We start from the raw sequence: 23,484 nt of genomic DNA, 5'->3' as shown, positions 1-23,484 counted from the left end.
ACACAGACACACACACATGCTCACATGCACACACACACACACAGCTCTCTCTAGTTCAAAGAGCAACTGAGGTTTGACAGACTTCTGTTTTCCCTGCTGAAGGTAACTTTGGTCCATTCTGTATTCCTCTCAGCTCTTGGCTCTCTTTTACTCTTTGGGACTGAAGTCCAGAAACTGTGCCTGACTGCCAAAGCAGTATCCCCAAGGAAAACTCCACCAATCACAGCAGCCTCTTTAAGTTCCTAGTGCTTTTCTGTGAGCATGATTAGCGTAGCTGTCAGTGACATGACATAAACAACTCGACTCAGATTAGAAATGGAGGGAAAAAGTTCTTCAAATATCAACATGGTAAAACTTTATAAAGCTACTTATTACGAATAGATTTCATGGGATTATTTCATATATATTGATTTGACTCTTAAGCATCAAACATTTTGTGACAAGAGAGTAGCAGAGCAGGGACACATAATATATTCTTATATTATTTTTGTCTTCCTCACTTGGCACTAACATATTTTATGTTTGCATACTTTCTCCATTTACATAGTAGAGGATTTTTTCCTGGAGCAGGTGTCCTGCTAAAAATGCCCCTCCTGGGAATGATACCAGATACTTCCTGGTCGAGAGCCCACATTTTTACCCACGAGGCTCTCCAGACAGGAGGAAGGAGTGACAGGAGATGGGCAAAAACAACAGAATCGACATACGGGAGAACGGAGAGGAAAAATGGTCTGCCCGATTGCTATGGAGCAGGGATGCGGGGTGTCGCACACCGGACTGTCGGAGCCGACAGCATGACGACAGGGATCCACGCTGCTCCAAGCATCATTTGCTCTGGAAAAATCTGACAAGAACATGCCTCATGCCTCCCAGACCTGTCTAACCTGGCTAGCTACGGAAATGTGCTGTGTTTGTGCAACACAAACCTGCATTGGCTGCCGACTGCGGGGGGAACCTGGGAGCGGGACCCTCTGGCCTATTAAGAGTACTGAGCTGTGAAGAGGACGGTGTGAGGCGCAAGCTGAAGTGCAGGTGCTGCCTGGCCATCGCCACAGTCAAGGGGAGAGAAAGCAGCTGGGATGCGGAACAAACAGATATCAGCAGAGAGACAGAGTGGCTGCCCGCAATCATCCAGCCAGTGCCCCGCATTTCACCGCCCCACAGCCTTATGGGTATTTGTGAAGGGAGTAATGCCTTCAGATAATCCGAAAGCCAAAGGGACACGGACACTTCTGTTTGTGCCAGCAGGAACTGTGATGTCCAGTAATACAAGAAAGTCAACTGAAACCTCAGAGACTGATCAAAGGCAATCATCCATCCATCCATACTGTGAGAAATCACTGCTTAAATTCACTGCTTAATCACTCGGGGGGCCATGATATCTTCCTGTATGTCTACACAGTATTGCTTTTGTTGCTTTGTTTCATATATTTCTTTACTCTGTCAGCAAAGACTGCAAATGCTTTGCTGTCTGTCAGATTTGCTATTAAGACAACGTCTTCCTGCCTGCATAGTACAGACACCATAAATTATAGCAGGTCTGTCATGTCAACGGCCAAATCTCAGTAAGGAATTCTATCAATGTACAACGGGGCCAGACTCATTTTCATATATTTCAACCAGAAACTACACAGGAAAATATGTCCCCAAAATGCAGAGTTAGGGTGCTGACATTTTGCTACCTTGCAGAACTGTACATTTATCACGAGCATCAACCAAAATCAATTCTTTATGGAGTTTTGCGACTCCCCTTAGCGCAAAAAAAATACAAAGAGCTGACATCACGCCAAAATGGCAGCCCCTATAAATGCCAGGCCGGTAATAACATCAGCCGAACACTGAGGACGCTGCCGGGGATCATGTGAGGTCGGCCTGATTCAATTAGCCAGTAACGAATTCTGACAAAAAGCCACAGGTGTCAATCCAAAGTGGAGGTGTGCAGGCAGCCAGAGCTCCTGCAGGGTGGGGGCTCGCTTTCCGTCGTCCCACATCGACGTGCCACAGCCCTGTGTGCACGCAGACGCACATACGGTGAGCTGTACCCCCTTCTTGCCCCGCCCCAATACTGCCCCCCAAAGGCAGAATACAAGAACTATGCTGACGCTGAAGTTGAGAAAAAGGGCTTCAAGTTTTTCAAGTGTCCATTCTTATGTGTAGTAGGTAGGTAAACAATGGCGCTTTCTTCCAAACCAAGCATAGTTGAACTAAGCCATTTTGTCATGAGATAAAACAGAGCCTAAGAGACCCAACTTCGGTGATAAGTCAGTTTTGATAAATTACGTTATGGTGTTTTGCCTTTGTAAGATGGTATAGTTCCTGAGAGAAATTAGGTCAGACCACACTGCAGTCTCACAAATGAAGGTCCCTAATTAGGATCTGAATCAGTGGGGGGATTAGCAATGTATCTTTCACGTCTCTGGCGGAACATGGGAACCACATGAATTGGTAGCGGAACTGTACAGTTATGTGTAAGTGGCACAAACATCTCACCATGTTTTTTCGGTCAAACAACAGCCATTGCTTCCTGCCTTTCTGCACCACAGCAAGTACATGTCAGGGGCGGACTGGCAACGGAAAACAGCCCGGGAATTAGCTTCTGACCTTCCCTTGGGTACATTTTACCAGCCACCCAACTGCAATCAGCCACCAATGAAATAAAGCATCATCCATTAATCATCTCCTGCGATCGACCTGGAAACACGGTACATAATGCCGGGTTTGGGGAAGAAAGGCCGGCGCAGTGGGAAAATTGTTGAACTTCCCGATGATCAGTGTGCGCCTGCTGGACGATCTCTCTCTGGAGACGGTGTAAATATTTACGTAAAAGCGAGGCCATCCAGGTTTCCCAGATGAGCATAACGGACGACCTGCTGAAGCCGGTAAAAGGTCCGGTGAACTACTGCAAGTGGCAGAAGACGGGCAGAGTGACTCAGAGCTTGTTAAATGGGTCACTGCATGTCGGCATGCTGGCACGCTCTGCTGCGGCGGTGGTGGGCATGCGCGGGCCCTGGGCTGAGGCCCAGCTCCGCCTGCCCAGCGACAGGAAGCTGCCAGCAGCCCTTTAACGTCACGCTTGCCATCACCACGCATTACCTGGCACGAGCACTGCTTCCTGGGAGGTCCTGACAGCGAGGACCAGCCTCTGTCACTAACCGAACCAAAGACACCTCATTATGGTGTGTGGACCACCCCCTACACTTTCTGCTTTTGGAGGACATTGAAGACTCTGAAGCTTAACATCAAACACTTTTTCAACAAAGGCTCATTTCCTGCTTTTCAACAGAGTTTTTGAAAAACATATTATACTCTCCTCTCAAACCGGGAAAAATTCCACCGTGGTATCCATGGGAACCATAAAGATCATATAGCACGCAAGCCGTATTCTCTGGTTATATCTATGCCGATTGTATAACTAACCCACCTAGGCGAGATGTCACACCCCTGCTGCATAAAGGCACCAAGGGAGAACCAGAGACTGTTGAAAATCCCGAATTCATTAGTCTGCTCCTGCTGCTGTTGCTGATTCTGTGGTGACTGGTTCTGGCCCTGCTGGCCGGAAGAAGAAGCCTGGTTCTGCTGGTTCTGCTGCTGGTCCTGTCCTTCCTCGAAGTCCTCGGCGTGCCACTCGTAGGGGCTGAAGCGGCTCACCAGGAACAGAACCACGCTGACGCCGATGTAGGCGAAGACGATGCACATCCAGATCTCGTAGGCCAGTGGGTCCAGGAAGGAGAACACGCCCGGCTTGGACTTTGTTGGCTTCTTGATCATGATGGAGATTCCCAAGCTCATGAAGGGTTTGGAGAAGTCGATGACCTCCTCCCTGACCAGGGTGATGGTCAGCGGAGCCACCGCCACGTCGGCTTTCTGTATCAAACAGATGTAACGCAAAATAAGTCAACCACGGACGGCAATGGACAGAGATCACGATGCTGAACAAATAGTGCGAAGTGAAACACATTCTTATGTTCTCTGCTTTTTGCATCTATCTGGGATATACACGTATCGGTACACTGTATCATAGATTACGGAACATTCCGGAGGGATGACACCTATGGTCGCCTATATTTATACATATAGACTTTTAGCCAACAGCTCCCATTTTCTGCACTGGTACCTTCCGACATCCTACCTCCTGTTATCTAGAAACAAGTGAAACCATCACCAAACCTCCCGAGATTTATAACAATAAGTTATTTGTCAACAATATGGTTTCATACCCTAATTAGATTCTCTTTGGCTCTCGGTTTGTGGTTTTGCATCGACAATGACACAGAATCGCAACGCGTCAAAGAGTACAGAATGTGCCACAAACCTACAGCAGAGGATTTAAACGATGCTAAACTCCAATACGTACTTGTGGGATTTTGAAACTTATGGAAAGTTGAAATGAATAAAATAAATCATATTACCAACTGAACCGAAACTGACTTTAACAGGAACATTCATGTTAAGTTGCTAGACTTCATTTAACATAAACAAACTTATGTCCCATATGTGACCAACGCATACCGTGGTAAAAAAAAAAATTATAAAATTAAAATTAAAATTAAAGATAATAAAAACCTTTATAAACTCACCAGCACTACATGAAATAATTATTCACTTGATTAATTTTACATCCAAGAAACATCCATCAGAACTCTAACCAAACTAAGTCAGACAGCTCATTGAATTCATGACAGATGTGCATATTCCTAAGCTGTCTTTGTGAATATATGAATTTCAATTATAACCAAAAAGAGGAACATCCTGAGTAAACACACTGCAGGAAAGACCTCAGAAAAATGTTTTTGATGTGCGCCGAAATTCCATTAGTAAAGATCTATTAACTTAGTTTGGACAGACTGGGATTTCTTTTTAGGAATAAAGGAGAATGTTACTATGGTGCTCTTTGTTAGGTCACTGCTTTAAAGATGTATTTTTATGCTTATGCCACAAGAATTTTTTGGAAAAAAAGTCCCTCAATTAGCAAATATTTCATAACATCTATTAAACAAACCAAGTTAAGTCATCATTTACTGCCAACGGCATTGCACTAGCAGATACCTTCATAATAACAAAATATATCAAACGGCATTGAGTGAGGTTGTCTAGCTAATGGAGAAATGCGATGCTTTAGAACGGGGCAGCTGAGCACGGAGCGCTGAACTCCCCTCGTGCTTGGAGACGTCTGCCTGCTGAGCCTCTCTGATTGCCCACTAGAGGATGGCACGGGTCTATCTGCATTGCAAACACCTCACAAACCATACACTGCATTCTCCTGTTGATTTCCTTTCTTTTGTCGCAGGTGGGAGTGTTTTCTGCACAATAGTCTCTAGGCTGTTTAAAAAACAAAGCTAAAATATTCCATCCACACATCGTGTCCTTCCCACCCTCAGTTTTCTCAAGAGAATGAAGCTTCATTCCCCTGCGCTGAGCCGCATACATCAATGGAAATCATACAGAAGGTGTCCATCATGAGATATCGATGGCCGTATCATCAGCAGATGTACTCATTTGCTCAATACTCATTCCCAGCTGCTATCATCATGCCTGTGATCTACGAATCCATCGGAGACACATCAGGAAGCACTTACGCCGTAGACCAGCTCTCCCACCATGCCGTTCCACATCTTGGAGTCAGGATCTCTAGCACCGTACTTCCCGTCGGCCACGATCTCCAACTTGTAGCCGTAGCCGACATGCTTGGCGATCTCTGCAGCCAGCTCCACGCAGTAGCCCTCGTATTTGTCGTTTCCAACCAACTGCTCGTGGTTCTTCTTCAACATCACATACGGAGACTCCTAAATATCAAAAAAGGTATGAATCATAATCACAGCTTTTATTCTTCATCTAACAATGATTGGTGCAACGTACTCCATAACCAAATGAACTTGCTATTCAAATTAAATTGCCAATATTTTTTAGCAAACTATGTATTGCTTAATGATGGCTTCAGAATAGTGATAGCAAAAGCTCACAAAATCATTCTTAACGCGAATTAACTGCAGAAGACAGATCACTCAAAGTAGAAACAATGCATCAGCTTTTCTGCTGGGGTTCACTTGAAGGCCATTCTGTACGTAGACCCAAAGGTTACCTCGATTGTGCTATCATGCTGAGACTGAGCATCTCAAAGACATTGCTGTGGTTGGATCACCAGTGGGCAGGTAAGTTGAAAAAACAAGTTTAATAATGAAAGACATTCCTGCCTGCTGCAATTACCTGTAAAATGTAGCGCACCAAGATGGACATGTAATACCAGGTAGCACATTATGCCAAACAGATTTCTACATGAGAAATACAAAAAAAAAAAAAAAAAACTGCAAATCTGATTCTGAAGGACAGTGTTGATTGGTCCATGAGATCACCTGACATTAAAGGAAGTGGGAGGTATTGGCCTCTGCACCCACCTTTGCCTGGAAGTCCCTCGAGATGTGGGACTAAGATTCCACGGAGCTCCACTTTCACAAGGATTGCTTTTGTTTTCAGGATCATCACCTTGAGACACTTAGCCCTGGGTGAGATGGATCTTTCAACATCATACCCTCTCATCCTAAATCAATTCCACCTGAGCCCCATCGAGGATGCAGCCCACACATCATTCAGCAAAGCTCATTCCCCTGGCACTGGTCTTAAAGACATTTCCAGGTACTGAGGGCCGGACCTGATATCTGTCATGAATAAAGCCCGATGCTGTGTCAAAAATGGAGTGACCTTCCATCGAACGGCTGGATTACTGGTTGCGCACCAGTGGGGAGAGACGGGATGATGTATGGAGAATGACATTCAAGAAACATGAACCTGGTGGGAGCATTCTCAGAGAGGTATCCTCCCGGTCCTGGGGTGGAGGCGGGGCTTGCATTCTCAGAGAGGTAACCTCCTGGTCCTGGGGTGGAGGCGGGGCTTGCATTCTCAGAGAGGTATCCTCCCGGTCCTGGGGTGGAGATGGGGCTTGCATTTTCAGAGAGGTAACCTCCTTGGTCCTGGGGTGGAGGCGGGGCTTGCATTCTCAGAGAGGTATCCTCCCGGTCCTGGGGTGGAGATGGGGCTTGCATTCTCAGAGAGGTATCCTCCCGGTCCTGGGGTGGAGATGGGGCTTGCATTCTCAGAGAGGTATCCTCCCGGTCCTGGGGTGGAGGCGGGGCTTGCATTCTCAGAGAGGTATCCTCCCGGTCCTGGGGTGGAGGCGGGGCTTGCATTCTCAGAGAGGTATCTTCCCGGTCCTGGGGTGGAGGCGGGGCTTGCATTCTCAGAGAGGTATCCTCCCGGTCCTGGGGTGGAGGCGGGGCTTGCATTCTCAGAGAGGTATCCTCCCGGTCCTGGGGTGGAGGCGGGGCTTGCATTCTCAGAGAGGTATCTTCCCGGTCCTGGGGTGGAGGCGGGGCTTGCATTCTCAGAGAGGTATCCTCCCGGTCCTGGGGTGGAGGCGGGGCTTGCATTCTCAGAGAGGTATCTTCCCGGTCCTGGGGTGGAGGCGGGGCTTGCATTCTCAGAGAGGTATCCTCCCGGTCCTGGGGTGGAGGCGGGGCTTGCATTCTCAGAGAGGTATCCTCCCGGTCCTGGGGTGGAGGCGGGGCTTGCATTCTCAGAGAGGTATCCTCCCGGTCCTGGGGTGGAGGCGGGGCTTGCATTCTCAAAGAGGTAACCTTCCGGTCCTGGGGTGGAGGCAGGGCTTGCATTCTCAAAGAGGTAACCTCCCGGTCCTGGGGTGGAGGCAGGGCTTGCATTCTCAAAGAGGTAACCTCCCGGTCCTGGGGAGGCGGGGCTTGCATTCTCTGAGAGGTATCCTCCAGGGTCCTGGGGTGGAGGCGGGGCTTGCATTCTCAGAGAGGTAACCTCCCGGTCCTGGGGTGGAGATGGGGCTTGCATTCTCAGAGAGGTATCCTCCCGGTCCTGGGGTGGAGGCGGGGCTTGCATTCTCAGAGAGGTAACCTCCCGGTCCTGGGGTGGAGGCGGGGCTTGCATTCTCAAAGAGGTATCCACCCGGTCCTGGGGTGGAGGCGGGGCTTGCATTCTCAGAGAGGTATCCACCCGGTCCTGGGGTGGAGGCGGGGCTTGCATTCTCAGAGAGGTATCCCTTGGTCCTGGGGTGGAGGCGGGGCTTGCATTCTCAGAGAGGTATCCTCCAGGGTCCTGGGGTGGAGGCGGGGCTTGCATTCTCAGAGAGGTAACCTCCCGGTCCTGGGGTGGAGATGGGGCTTGCATTCTCAGAGAGGTATCCTCCCGGTCCTGGGGTGGAGGCGGGGCTTGCATTCTCAGAGAGGTATCCCTTGGTCCTGGGGTGGAGGCGGGGCTTGCATTCTCAGAGAGGTAACCTCCCCGGTCCTGGGGTGGAGGCGGGGCTTGCATTCTCAGAGAGGTATCCCTTGGTCCTGGGGTGGAGGCGGGGCTTGCATTCTCAAAGATATGTGAAGTGCTCTGCTTTTTACACAGAGGACAATGGGGCCGCAGCTCAAGCAGAAGCCAGCTGGGGCCTTTTTCCCCAGGATGAGACGAAAACATTCCGGCAGGGGTTCCTCTAGGAACAGAACCGAGAACCACTGCTCTAAAGAAAAAGGCCACTCACTCCCAGGCATGATGGCCTTGACATCAAGCCCATTAGCACAGGTTGGCATGACCAGGTCTTACATTCAGTTGTCTATCCGAATATGACCCTTATACAGAAGTAATATTAGAGGAGGCGTGTAGCTCCACTTGTTAGGTTCAAATGCTGTAGCCTGTCATTGCTGGACCCATGAGTAAGGCCCTTAACCTCCTCTTCTCCAGGGATGACTGACCCGGCTCGCTCATGCCAAAACTTATCCTCTGTGTCTAAGAGATGCACAATATATTGATTAATATATCTGTATCGGCTAATATTCATTTGAAATCAAGATCAGTTCGACAATCTTGGTTGATAGTGTCGGATGATATTTAATCAACATTCACCTGAGCTAAAGACATAACACTGAAATAATGGATGGTTGCCTTTGATCTTTTCTTTTCTGTAGTGTAGGACTTTGGCTTATTGGCCACTTATAAAAGGTCTCACAGTACCAGCCCAAAGGCAAGATCTAGCTCACAACATGTTTTTAATTCATTATTAAATCTGGCCTGCAGACTGATCTTTCATTTTCCACAGAGAATAAAATGACACAACATCATTTCGCTAATTAGCACAAGCAAGCTCGGTAAGTTTCGCCGCCAGCACAAATGCCTCAGAGGGTAGTTGGTTATTGATATCGGTGTTGGTAATATTAGACAAAAAATATATTGACATGGGCCAAAATTTCCACATAGGTGAACCACTAGTGTGTCATCGCCAGCAAGGGAGGATATGCGAGAACTACCCAAAATTCTAAGGGAGATGAACAATATATAATTATCCTATTGTAATATGGCAGAGTAGAGCTACAAAAGGAGCAGGAGACATACGAGGATGGTAGTGACTATGTAGGTCCTGTTCTGCAGGCCGTAGGATTCATTCCCGCCAAGCATGTATGTCGCTGTGCTCACAAACTTCTCGTCTTCATTCCAGTAGCCCACCTGCAATGTCCAAAAGAAAGGACATGTGATCTTGGCAGCCAGTTAAATTCAGGTGTTTTCCGGTAAGATATACCAGTGCTGGACTTACTTTTTTGGGTCCCGTTGGCTTAAGTTCCATCACACTGACGGTGTAGTTTGTCCGGCGCCCTTTCTCGTTAAACTGAATGTGTCCGGTCAAACCATCTATCCGGACCTGTAACAGAACACCCTTGTCCAACCCTGAATTGGATTCAATCCATCCATCCATACGTCCATCCATCCATTCAAGTATTTCATCTAACTCTCTTAAACTAAATAAAACCATAATGTCAGAAATTTGTGCTCATAAACTGAAAATGTACTTTTTCTTTGGTTTGTTCTTGGTTAGAGACAATGAATATTCCAATAGCATAACACCATAAGATTTTTACAAATATTAACAATACTAGAACTACTTTAATATTAAAGTCAAAATCATTCATTTATATGCATTTCAACACAGTACAGAAGATAAGTCTTGCATACAATAAAATGCATACATGAAACTTAAAGACAATGAAGCCATTTATCACCACAGACAAAAAGATAAAAAACCAAAATGTAAAACATTATTATTATTTCATCCCATTGAGCTTGTTGTTCCCATTGAGTCATTTTCTAAAATGTTACCAATATTTACTATACTACAGTCTATACTACGTCATCTAAACACCTTTAGTCAAGGCTCCCTTCCATCCATACGCATTTCCTGGCACCCCTTTCACTCTAAAAGCTAACAGAAGCTTCCTTCCAGATTCAGTGTTGACCGCCCTGTCTAAGCTCCCCCCCCAGTCAGCGCCCAGCCTTCACCACCTGCTGCAGAGCCCGCTGGATGTCGATTCCCTGACCCCACGGCGCGGGGGGGTTGGCCAAACAGTCCCCGGCATTCCCTCTCCGTGAGATGTCAATGCGTTGCCTGCGGAGGTTCTGGAAGGCGGTGGACATCACGCTAACCCCATCATAAGTGAGGGCCCCGGTGTACTGTGGAAGGGGAGAGGGTTATACGACACCTGATGCAGTGCCAGGAGACAACCAGCAGAGGGTGTGGTGAAAAGGGAAAGCTGATTTCACAGCTTCTGTATGATTGAGAGAGTTGTGGCGGAGACGACGCTCTCACTGCACCTTAAGTCTCTTCTTGATGTTTTTGGCATCCTTGTTGTCAAACTCCAGCCACTGCTGGCTGATCCTGCTGACTGTCTGGTCTGTGTCATTCACCAACTGGAAGCCTGTCACATTGGCGCCTCCGTTCCTGAACTCGGTCAGGTCAATATCCATGAATCCCTAAGAAGCGTGAGGTAGTCTTGCAGATTACAGGTCTAGAGCAAAATACTTTAGAGTCAGGAGTCATAGCTGCATTGTAATCACCCCGCAATGCAGGAAATCTCTAAATCCAAACTATGAAATCAGTATTACCAAGACTAACACACTAAACTATCACCTTCGGCAAAGGGGCATTCATCTGATCAAAGATGCTAAAAACCCACAAAAGGGAGCATAATTCATTTTACAGACCACTGTGTAACTACAGGCCACCGATCAGACAGCATAACTCATTTTAAAGACCAATGAGTAACTACAGACCACAGATTCCACAGCATAACTCATTTTACAGGTCAGTAACTACAGACCACAGATCACACAGCATTACTAATTTTACAGACCAATGAATAACTACAGACCACAGATTCGACAGCATAACTAATTTTACAGCCCAGTGAGTAACTACAGGCCACAAATCAGACTGCAACAACTCTGGGAGCGGCAAAATCCCTACAGCGCTCGGAAATCAATAAGTGTATCCATGTGGCTATCAAACAAACCAAAAATCTGCATGACAAGTTCTGAGAATCATATTCATTAATACTTGGGTCCATTGATAAAAAAGTGCAGTGGTCACAAATAACATTTGCATTAAGGAATAAAAGACGGCCTGTACTGTATTCTTAAGATAGTGTCCCGTAATAAAACATTTTACCATTCTTTTTTAAAGAAATGAAAAATGAAAATGTTTATTTAAAAGGTTAAACTCGTTCAAAAAGGGGGTGTCTTATCTCAGAAGGCATGCATTAACTGTAAACAAAAACCTTAAAATCAAAACCTGGGAGATGAGATATACAGGTAGAGAAGGAAATAAGAGCCATATACCAAACATGTAACAACATGTAACAAAATAAAATAAACTGTCATAAAATAAGTCTCCCTTCATGAAGCCTTTTCCACGGCACCACGAAAGAGGATCAGTAAGACATTTGGAAGCAACTTCCCTCCCGCAGCCACACAAACGGTGTGTGCAAAGGCAGGCCTCCCCAGCGAGCGGCAGGAGAGCATCTTAGGACAGACTGGCGAGAGTCTGCCGTGGAGAGCCTTCTGCAGGAGCGGGGAGCCTTCTGCAGGAGCCGTGCCAGATGTGGCCCACGGCCGTTTCCATTAATTCAGATCCACAAAACAAATACTGGTTTAATAATGAATCTCGGCTGAGATTCCTTTGGCAAACATCTTAGTGGCAGCATAGGGGAATCTTCACGGACCCAGTGGAGGACGCTATCAGGAAACCCAGCCCAATGAAAGGTCTTCTGCTCCCACCGGATTGGCTGAAATGCAGACAGGATATTCTTGGGCGGGGCCGATAAGAGTTACCGTAGCTTCCCGCCCTGCGGCTCTCGTAAGCTGGATGATTCCCCCTCATGCCTCGCTGACACTGAGAAGGATGCCGCACTGGGAACACTGCCCACACCCCAAGACCATCTATAACATCAGCAGAAGCTACAGGGAGTCTGCAAACACTTCCACAGAAGGTAAAACATGATATATAAATAAAAACACATCAAATAATATCCCTACGTGAAACTCTTGAGTAGTAGAGCACTACAATCAGGTTTGTGACATCGACATGCCTTCTGTGGTACATCAGATGGCCTCAAACTGAACGGGAACATTTGCCTACCGCAGACAAACCAAAGCCTGCCTTCCTTTGCTGATCTGTGCGTGTCGTGAGGCTGCCATGTCTGTCGAATTGTGGCAGGGCCTTCCGAAGCACTAGAATAGGCATATCCATGGGGTCAGCAGGACCGCAGGAGCACCAGCGCTCTCGCAGTAGATCAAGCAACTCTGACGCTAAATTCCTTTTTTCACAGCCAAAAACTGAACTGATGTGCGACTTCTGTTCGACTTTGGGAGGAGGTGGGCACTGACTTCACGGGCACTCCTGCTAAAGGGGAGATGTCTGTGCCCGCATGTCACAGGTCCTATTTCACCATCACCCTTTGCTGGAACAGACAGTCACTCGAATAGAGCGGTCAATACTCCACCAGTCATTGAAATGCAACCCCAGCAGCCACTATGGATCTACATGCACAAAGGTTGTGGTAAATGTGTGAATAAATCCACTTCAAACTGAAGGCTCACTCCAAGCATGAGCATTGAATTTAGTTACAGATAAAGCAGGGCCCCTCAGGGCTTATTACGTCATTAACGAAGCACAGCTACCTTCATCACAAGCTAACCAAGCATCCCTAATATACGCCTCTCGGTGGGGATGCAGACAATCTCACGAATGGCAGAGGTGCCTCTCAGACATCGGGTGAAGTGAGGACGTTAAAAACAGCATCAACTGCTTGCCCTGGAACCAGAAGCCCTGTTCTGCCCATTACTGCGGGCCGGTCCGTCCTGTTAGCCCTAAAGTCCAGCATGCTAGCAAGCCGGGGCTGCCTGAGGAATGTGCACGTACACATAACATAAGAATAAACGCATTCATATGATCCAGCGTTTGTCTGCATCTGTGGCTCCCGCAGACCCCGCAGATCGCGCGGCCACGTGTGATGCCTGTCAGCGTATCTAAGAAATGCCATAGCCTGGAGTGCCTAACAAAAGCAGGACCAGACCATCTGCAGTTCAGCGGGACTAAATTGGTCTAAATCTCATATCAAACAAAAAAATTAGGAACTTCAGGCACATGAGCTGGCTTAGCTGCCACACGCGACATAATCAGAGTGACGATGCGGCCGCTGGTGACGGTGGGACCCGATTCCCCCATCACTTCCTGGCCAGCCCCATAGCAGCCTTTCTCGTTGTTCCTGGGCCGGTTCCCCCTTCAGCACCGCACACTCCTGAGGGCGTCGCATTCTCACAGGTCGCATTCTCGTTCTCACAGGTCGCATTCTCGTTCTCACAGGCCGCATTCTCGTTCTCACAGGCCGCATTCTCGTTCTCACAGGTCGCATTCTCGTTCTCACAGGCCGCATTCTCGTTCTCACAGGCCGCATTCTCGTTCACACAGGCCGCATTCGCGTTCTCACAGGCCGCATTCTCGTTCTCACAGGCCGCATTCTCGTTCTCACAGGTCGCATTCTCGTTCTCACAGGCCGCATTCTCGTTCTCACAGGCCGCATTCTCGTTCACACAGGCCGCATTCGCGTTCTCACAGGCCGCATTCTCGTTCACACAGGCCGCATTCTCGTTCTCACAGGCCGCATTCTCGTCCACACAGGCCGCATTCTCGTTCACACAGGCCGCATTCTCGTTCTCACAGGCCGCATTCTCGTCCACACAGGCCGCATTCTCGTTCACACAGGCCGCATTCTCGTTCTCACAGGCCGCATTCTCGTTCTCACAGGCCGCATTCTCGTTCTCACAGGCCGCATTCTCGTCCACACAGGCCGCATTCTCGTTCACACAGGCCGCATTCTCGTTCTCACAGGCCGCATTCTCGTCCACACAGGCCGCATTCTCGTTCACACAGGCCGCATTCTCGTTCTCACAGGCCGCATTCTCGTTCACACAGGCCGCATTCTCGTTCACACAGGCCGCATTCTCGTGACTGGAGTTTGAGGAAGCTCTCATAATCCCCCCATAAACCCCCATTCTCTGGTGGCAGTGCCAAATTGGTTTATGCCAACTCTGGACACTTGATTTAAATACACGGTAAGCTTCTAGCACTGAAAATGCCATGCGCTCAGCAGCTCTTTAAATGAGCTTATAGTTAGCATCTGCTGCTAGCTGCAGTTCTCTCTCAGTCTGTATCTGCTGTAAGAATTTCATCAATACGGTAAGATCTTATGATCTGTGCCCCCAGCAGGCCCCCGCCCACGAGCGTAGGGCCACACAGTGATGCCGTTATCATCATCATCCCATTAATATCGTTTACAGTGTCAGGCTTCGGCTCTGCACACCCTGGTTCTGTGTGAAATTCCGATCACTTCCAAGCCTAGTGACCTGCAAGTTCAGCAGAGGAATTTCATCATCATGTCAAAATGGATTTACATTCACATTCTGCCCTTACAGTCCTACTTCATCCACCAACAAGAATATATTTTTCACCAAAGCACTCAATAACAGCTCGGTAGTTACACTGCAAAGCATTTTAAGGTGCAAACCTCACTCGGAAATTAACACAGGAAGCTGCAGCGATGTTCTCCTGCTTACCAGGTTGGCAAGGATGTAATGATAGCTCTTCACGTTCTTCCCCTGGGACGCGATCTGTAAGACAGCGCAGAGACACACCCCAGTACATTCTTTAAGGCTTTCCCATCAAGTCAGATATTTCATCTTGTAACCAGGCAACCAGATGGATCCTCTCCCCTAACATCCTGGGCATGACAGCCCACCTCTCCAACACAGGTTACATCTTCCTAACTCCCTGGTCCAAACAGAAGCTTTGTCTGAAGCGATTTGCTACAGGCATTGCTGTAAGGGAAACAATTATTTTCTGTCCCCTCTGATTTCTGTCATGGACACCTGTGTGCCTAGATTGCAGAAATGAATTACACAGATAATTAGCTAATTTTTGTCCCAGAGATATTTCATGTTTGTGGAGCAGAGGCCCAGAGGAGAGCATCTGGTGATGACGAGCTGTTTGATGGTCACTCTCTATGAGGCTGCACTCAGCTTCGAATTTGGTGACGGATTGGGATCCTACATGAAGAGCGAGGTGGCGGGTGGTACGGCAGGCAGAGGGCGATATAAGTGTCCTCCCGGGAATCCGCCGGTAACGTCCCTGTGCGGAGTGCGTGCCTTTTAACGCCGTCACTCTGCATCCCTCCATAATGACACCTGCTGAGGATCTCGGCCAGTTGTACCGTCACAAGGCCATAAACAAAACGCAGCCAGCTGGGAGGCTCGTGAGATCGCTTACAGCCAACAAACCCAAGCATGTGACAGACCATTTATGATATTATCCCTTTTCGCGGTTAGATGAGGGCCAACAGATGGGGTTCACCAAAAAAAAGAGAATGTGGTACTGATGCATGTGGAATGAACAGGAAAAATTATCAGATGGGTGGAACTTCAAGGTTTAGACTCTGAGATCAATCTGGCATCCAGTCACAGAACATCACACTCCATACAGATCAATACCATCAATACAGTCAGGTGGAACAAATCAGTACCAATATTAAGGTCACCTGACTGTAGACAGCGGAATGCCATAAAGCCTCTCTCATAGGGCCTTGCTCAAATTTAAGTGAACTGCATAGAAAAGAAAATTACTCTTGTGATTCAGGTCAGATCCAGAAGATTCTTGCGGCAAGCTGCGGTCACGGCAGGCCCGGTGGTAGCTATTAGGCCTGACTCGAGGCCAGGCCCATACCGCCAAAAGCGCCAGAGTGTGACACCGTCCACCAAGGAGCCACAGGCCGACACCAGGGGGGAAAGCGCGGTGCTGCGTGCTTCCTGACACGAGATTTAACTCACCATCCACATGAATCTGCCTCCACCCTCACTGCACCTTCACTTGGCATTAATTCATGCCACAGAAGCGGTGACACGTGAAAATCTGTCCTGGGGAAAACCGTCAGTCTTTCACCGTGTGCTCTGTCTCGAAAAGCGGGGTAATGGACTGGCTCCTGGGATGAGGGGGGGACAATTGTTCCTACTGCTGGCTACGACTGTTGTGGATTTTGTGTTTGTTAATTTATTTCCTGACCGCTGACGTCCCCCCACCCCCAAGTAATGAGAACTCGTGGGCACTTAGCCACGCCTGGCGGGAGAGCAAAGCATGGGAGGGGGCAAGATGGAGATGCTCACCAGCTTCAGAATGGCCAGCAACCTCTCCACCTCACAGTCAATGACAATCTGGCCCTCTTTCTTCTTGTCCAAGTCCTGGAAGACCTTCATGAAGGCCGCCTCCGTCATGGTCTCCAGGTTCACCGAGGTCACCAGCCAGTTCCTCTCCGCCGCCGTGTCCAGAACTTTCTGCATGACCGTGAGTCCTAATGAAGGGGAACAAACTGGTAAGAAACTGATAAGGAGAGTGGGACGGGGCCAAGGAAGAGAGAGAGAGAGGGAGAGAGAGAGTATGCGTGTGAGAGAGAGAGAGAAAGAGAGAGTGAGAGAGAGCGAGAGAGAGGGAGAGACTATGTGTGAGAGAGAGGGAGAGGGAGAGAGAGGGAGAGAATATGTGTGAGAGAGCGAGAGAGAGAGGGAGGGAGAGAGAGTATGTTTGAGAGAGAGAGAGAGAGAGGGAGGGAGGGAGAGAGAGGGAGAGAGTATGTGTGAGAGAGAGAGAGAAGGAGAGAATATGTGTGAGAGAGAGAGAGCGAGAGAGAGAGAGAGGGAGAGAATATGTGAGAGAGAGAGCGAGAGAGAGAGAGAGAGAGAGAGAGCAAGAAACGCTGCTAAGAGAGGATGAAACTGGGGAGGTTACATGTACACAAATCTGTCAGTTTACCAAGTCGTGCTGGAAAGGTGTTACTCTGCACGATTTTAATTCAATTACACTGTTTAACAGATCAGAACAGAGATTGATCTAAAGTCTGGCATCAAATAACAGCTCTTTCAAAAACAGAAACATTGTTCTAGGCAGGATGACCATTAGACTCTGAGTCAGTGATTCAGGAGGGACAGAGCAGGGGGCTGTGTGTGACATACGGTCTCGCTGCGCTGTGCAATGTGCCTTTAGTTCTCAGCATATAGCCAATGCTGTAAGCTGCTGTCGAGCTCCTAACGTCAGCTGCCAGCTGTGCTGTGGACACATTTATGAAGACCATTAAATCCATTCACTTCAGCAAGGGATCCATCAGCTCAGATGGTAATGGGTGACTGTTTATGTCACGTCATCATTTCTAGTGATTCCAGGCCAATTCCCAGCTGACCCTGGGTCAGTTCCAGGCTGATCCCGGGCCGATTCTGGGCTGATTCTGGGCGATTCCAGGTATCTGCAGCTGTAACTGAATGTTTGCCCACATTTTGGAGCTGATTCCTTCCAGGTGATCGCTTGAGAAATTGTGTCACTGCATCTTCAACCATGAGACAGGGGTCCTTGCCCCCCCCCCCCCCCCACCTCTCCTGAGCCGAGACATGAAGTGCTTTAAGGGGCTCCTGTTTCTTTAGGACGTCACTCTCTCTCCCATTGTCATTTCCAGCAAGTCTTCACTAATAAATGTTCAACTACTGTTTTTGCATGCCTATTGAGGTAAATATCTCTGGCATGCATCTTACTGGGAAAAGCTTTCTATCGCTGACCGAAGGGGGGAAAATATGTCCTTTCATCCCTTCGTGACCTTTGAGTGTAATACTCGCGTATTAATTAACCTGAGTCAATACGTGTCTCGGCACAGAACTGTGCAGAGACATACACAGGGGCCGAGGGAGCTGACAAGGAAGATCCGAGTATGAAGAATGGCCTTTGATTATTTCATTAGATTTAAAATGAGAGCCCTGATCTGGGAACAGCAGAATGGCAAGTGTGCCTTTTGGGCCTGCGGGGGCAGCATTTCAAGAATGGACTGTTGTGTGACAGAAACGACTACTGGACTGTTGTGTGACAGAAATGACTACTGGACTGTTGTGTGACAGAAATGACTACTGGACTGTTGTGTGACAGAAACGACTACCTACATTATTCACTAATCACAAAAAAAGCCCAAACTCAAAACTGGGAAATCATGTGCAGCGGTTGCTATAGGCTAGCATGCTACAGGTTAGCGTGCTGCAGATTAGCATGCTACAGGTTAGCGTGCTGCAGATTAGCATGCTACAGGTTAGCGTGCTGCAGATTAGCATGCTACAGGTTAGCGTGCTGCAGATTAGCATGCTACAGGTTAGCGTGCTACCAGGCAATACCCCTGCTCTGGATTAATGGGGTAAAGACTGGTTTGTGTGTGTGTGGGGGGGGGCAACACCCCTGCTCTGGAATAATGGGGTGAGGACCGGTTTGTGTGTGGGGGGGCTGGGGGCTGTTTGGTTTTGTTAGGCATGCTTATGATTATCTTAATTATTGCGGTTTGTTCCAGTTATTAATGTGTTACTTTTGTTATAATGGTGGGTGTACATAGTTGTATTATAGTGTGACTTGTTACTGTGAGCTTAGTATGTAGAGACGTACCACCGTGGGGGAGTGCGACATGCAGCCCAATGAGGTGGCTCGCTCATGGTGGGAGCAGTGCTGGGTATTGCATATTACAGCACTCTGGGTGGACCTGAAAGCGCAGTTGTGGAGTTTGTAATACTGCACTGAATCCCTACAATCTCCAGATGAAGGCAATCTGGTGTTATTCAAACGGCATTGCTGCTGACTCGTTTCTGCACTGAATCCCTACAATCTCCAGATGGTGCTATTCAAACGGCATTGCTGCTGACTCGTTTCTGCACTGAATCCCTACAATCTCCAGATGGTGCTATTCAAACGGCATTGCTGCTGACTCGTTTCTGCACTGAATCCCTACAATCTCCAGATGGTGTTATTCAAACGGCATTGCTGCTGACTCGTTTCTGCACTGAATCCCTACAATCTCCAGATGGTGTTATTCAAACGGCATTGCTGCTGACTCGTTTCTGCACTGAATCCCTACAATCTCCAGATGGTGTTATTCAAACGGCATTGCTGCTGACTCGTTTCTGCACTGAATCCCTACAATCTCCAGATGGTGCTATTCAAACGGCATTGCTGCTGACTCGTTTCTGCACTGAATCCCTACAATCTCCAGATGGTGCTATTCAAACGGCATTGCTGCTGACTCGTTTCTGCACTGAATCCCTACAATCTCCAGATGGTGCTATTCAAACGGCATTGCTGCTGACTCGTTTCTGCACTGAATCCCTACAATCTCCAGATGGTGCTATTCAAACGGCATTGCTGCTGACTCGTTTCTGCACTGAATCCCTACAATCTCCAGATGGTGCTATTCAAACGGCATTGCTGCTGACTCGTTTCTGCACTGAATCCCTACAATCTCCAGATGGTGTTATTCAAACGGCATTGTTGCTGACTCGTTTCTGCACTGAATCCCTACAATCTCCAGATGGTGTTATTCAAACGGCATTGCTGCTGACTCGTTTCTGCACTGAATCCCTACAATCTCCAGATGGTGCTATTCAAACGGCATTGCTGCTGACTCGTTTTATTCTCCCGTCTACTTGAATCTTCCCCTGTTTCATAGCAGATGGGTGCTTTCCATGGTTCTGCGGCAAGGCCTTTGCTCGAAGTCGTGCTTCGCGGGGCAGTGAGGCTTATGCAGACCACATGCAGAGGTCAGGGTGAAGGCCACGTCTCTGAACCATGCGTATGGTTTAGATTTGGTTCCCCCCTGGTGCAGAGGGGTCTCTGGAGCCTCCCCCAAGCAGCACAGTGCAGAAGGCCCAGGTTTGCTCTGAATGGGATGTCAGTGGTGTTTGGCTTCCAAATGACTAATGGCTTATTTTTCTCTGACAAGCCTTCTCTTTTATCGACAAATAACAATGTCCCTTCTACAAACCAGAAAAAATGACAAGCACTATGTATAGAAATGATAGACAGCAATATGCGGATTATGATGTCTCCTTTGGGGGCACTGGATATAGCAACAGAACTGATATTATCTAGACACGGCAGTGCCATTAAAACAACAAAGGAAAGGGGAAACAGGACACGCCTCTGCTCCAGACTGGCGGCTCATTTAGGGCCCTGGAAGGAAGGGCAATTTGTCTGGAATCAACACAAACCACCTGCTTTACCAAGACTGACCTTGTGGTTCACGAGCATCAATAATACATCAACTAAAAACTGGACGCAGGAAATGCTACTACTACTTAAGTTTTCTCAAAGTGGGTGTGAGCTTCATTAAAACAAATTAATGTGTGAAGATGCCCACTTTGTGGTGCTACTAGGCACCTGAAGATGCCCACTTTGTGGGGCTACTAGGCACTTGAAGATGCCCACTTTGTGGTGCTACTAGGCACCTGAAGATGCCCACTTTGTGGCGCTACTAGGCACCTGAAGATGCCCATTTTGTGGTGCTACTAGGCACCTGAAGATGCCCATTTTGTGATGTTACTAGGCACCTGAAGATGCCCACTTTGTGATGTTACTAAGCACCTGAAGATGCCCACTTTGTGATGTTACTAGGCACCTGAAGATGCCCATTTTGTGGTGCTACTAGGCACCTGAAGATGCCAACTTTGTGATGTTACTAGGCACCTGAAGATGCCCACTTTGTGGTGCTACTAGGCACCTGAAGATGCCCACTTTGTGATGTTACTAAGCACCTGAAGATGCCCACTTTGTGATGTTACTAGGCACCTGAAGATGCCCATTTTGTGATGTTACTAGGCACCTGAAGATGCCCACTTTGTGATGTTACTAAGCACCTGAAGATGCCCACTTTGTGATGTTACTAGGCACCTGAAGATGCCCATTTTGTGATGTTACTAGGCACCTGAAGATGCCCACTTTGTGATGTTACTAAGCACCTGAAGATGCCCACTTTGTGATGTTACTACGCACCTGAAGATGCCCACTTTGTGATGTTACTAAGCACCTGAAGATGCCCACTTTGTGATGTTACTAGGCACCTGAAGATGCCCATTTTGTGATGTTACTAGGCACCTGAAGATGCCCACTTTGTGATGTTACTAGGCACCTGAAGATGCCCACTTTGTGATGTTACTAGGCACCTGAAGATGCCCATTTTGTGGTGCTACTAGGCACCTGAAGATGCCAACTTTGTGATGTTACTAGGCACCTGAAGATGCCCACTTTGTGATGTTACTAAGCACCTGACGATGCCCATTTTGTGGTACTACTAGGCACCTGAAGATGCCCACTTTGTGATGTTACTAGGCACCTGAAGATGCCCACTTTCTGATGCTACTAGGCACCTGAAGATGCCCACTTTGTGATGCTACTAGGCACCTGAAGATGCCCATTTTGTGATGTTACTACGCACCTGAAGATGCCCATTTTGTGATGTTACTAGGCACCTGAAGATGCCCACTTTGTGGTGCTACTAGGCACCTGAAGATGCCCACTTTGTGATGCTACTAGGCACCTGAAGATGCCCACTTTGTGATGCTACTAGGCACCTGAAGATGCCCACTTTGTGGTGCTACTAGGCACCTGAAGATGCCCACTTTGTGATGCTACTAGGCACCTGAAGATGCCCACTTTGTGATGTTACTAAGCACCTGAAGATGCCCACTTTGTGGTGCTACTAGGCACCGGAAGATGCCCACTTTGTGATGTTACTAGGCACCTGAAGATGCCCACTTTGTGATGCTACTAGGCACCTGAAGATGCCCACTTTGTGGTGCTACTAGGCACCTGAAGATGCCCACTTTGTGGTGCTACTAGGCACCTGAAGATGCCCACTTTGTGGTGCTACTAGGCACCTGAAGATGCCCACTTTGTGGTGCTACTAGGCACCTGAAGATGCCCACTTTGTGATGTTACTAGGCACCTGAAGATGCCCACTTTGTGATGTTACTAGGCACCTGAAGATGCCCACTTTGTGATGTTACTAGGCACCTGAAGATGCCCACTTTGTGATGTTACTAGGCACCTGAAGATGCCCACTTTGTGATGTTACTAGGCACCTGAAGATGCCCACTTTGTGATGTTACTAGGCACCTGAAGATGCCCACTTTGTGATGTTACTAGGCACCTGAAGATGCCCACTTTGTGATGTTACTAGGCACCTGAAGATGCCCACTTTGTGGTGCTACTAGGCACCTGAAGATGCCCACTTTGTGATGCTACTAGGCACCTGAAGATGCCCACTTTGTGGTGCTACTAGGCACCTGAAGATGCCCACTTTGTGATGTTACTAGACACCTGAAGATGCCCACTTTGTGATGTTACTAGGCACCTGAAGATGCCCACTTTGTGGTGCTACTAGGCACCTGAAGATGCCCACTTTGTGATGCTACTAGGCACCTGAAGATACCCACTTTGTGGTGCTACTAAGCACCTGAAGATGCCCACTTTATGATGCTACTAGGCACCTGAAGATGCCCACTTTGTGGTGCTACTAAGCACCTGAAGATGCCCACTTTGTGGTGCTACTAGGCACCTGAAGATGCCCATTTTGTGATGCTACTAGGCACCTGAAGATGCCCACTTTATGATGCTACTAGGCACCTGAAGATGCCCATTTTGTGATGCTACTAGGCACCTGAAGATGCCCATTTTGTGATGCTACTAGGCACCTGAAGATGCCCACTTTATGATGCTACTAGGCACCTGAAGATGCCCACTTTGTGGTGCTACTAGGCACCTGAAGATGCCCACTTTGTGGTGCTACTAAGCACCTGAAGATGCCCACTTTGTGGTGCTACTAAGCACCTGAAGATGCCCACTTTGTGGTGCTACTAGGCACCTGAAGATGCCCACTTTGTGATGTTACTACGCACCTGAAGATGCCCACTTTGTGATGTTACTAGGCACCTGAAGATGCCCACTTTGTGATGCTACTAGGCACCTGAAGATGCCCACTTTGTGATGCTACTAGGCACCTGAAGATGCCCACTTTGTGATGTTACTAGGCACCTGAAGATGCCCACTTTGTGGTGCTACTAGGTATGTCAAGATGCCCACTAAGAATATACACGTTGTCACATATATATATTTATATTTTTGTATATTATATAGTTTTTCTTTATTACTATATGGTATACTCCATTATTTATTTTTGTTGTTACTCCTCTGTCCATCTGCTGCTGTAACAATGCAAACTTGCCAACTGTAGGATTAATAAATGTGATCTTATCTTA

The 23,484-nt window shown here is 47.9% G+C and overlaps 1 protein-coding gene across 11 annotated transcripts in view; it reads right to left on the bottom strand.

Moving 5' to 3' along the window:
* Nucleotides 1–23,484, bottom strand: part of gria1a (glutamate receptor, ionotropic, AMPA 1a) — a 59,599-nt gene that overhangs the window by 14,185 nt on the left and 21,930 nt on the right. For all 11 annotated transcript variants that reach the window (XR_002839421.2, XR_002839422.2, XM_023821324.2 and 8 more), the window contains 8 exons: nucleotides 16,546–16,730; nucleotides 14,947–15,000; nucleotides 10,648–10,806; nucleotides 10,339–10,506; nucleotides 9,596–9,700; nucleotides 9,397–9,507; nucleotides 5,577–5,783; nucleotides 3,422–3,864 (listed from right to left, as the gene is read on the bottom strand). Coding sequence is in view for 9 of the 11 variants with exons in the window: in XM_023821324.2 (XP_023677092.1) it covers nucleotides 3,422–3,864; nucleotides 5,577–5,783; nucleotides 9,397–9,507; nucleotides 9,596–9,700; nucleotides 10,339–10,506; nucleotides 10,648–10,806; nucleotides 14,947–15,000; nucleotides 16,546–16,730 (1,432 nt within the window). In the remaining 2 variants the exon portion in view is untranslated. The remainder of the gene's footprint in view (nucleotides 1–3,421; nucleotides 3,865–5,576; nucleotides 5,784–9,396; nucleotides 9,508–9,595; nucleotides 9,701–10,338; nucleotides 10,507–10,647; nucleotides 10,807–14,946; nucleotides 15,001–16,545; nucleotides 16,731–23,484) is intronic.

This window comes from Paramormyrops kingsleyae, chromosome 10 (assembly GCF_048594095.1).
Source record: "Paramormyrops kingsleyae isolate MSU_618 chromosome 10, PKINGS_0.4, whole genome shotgun sequence".
Classification (NCBI taxonomy): Eukaryota; Metazoa; Chordata; class Actinopteri; order Osteoglossiformes; family Mormyridae; genus Paramormyrops; species Paramormyrops kingsleyae.
This window is presented reverse-complemented; position numbering and strand designations above follow the sequence as displayed.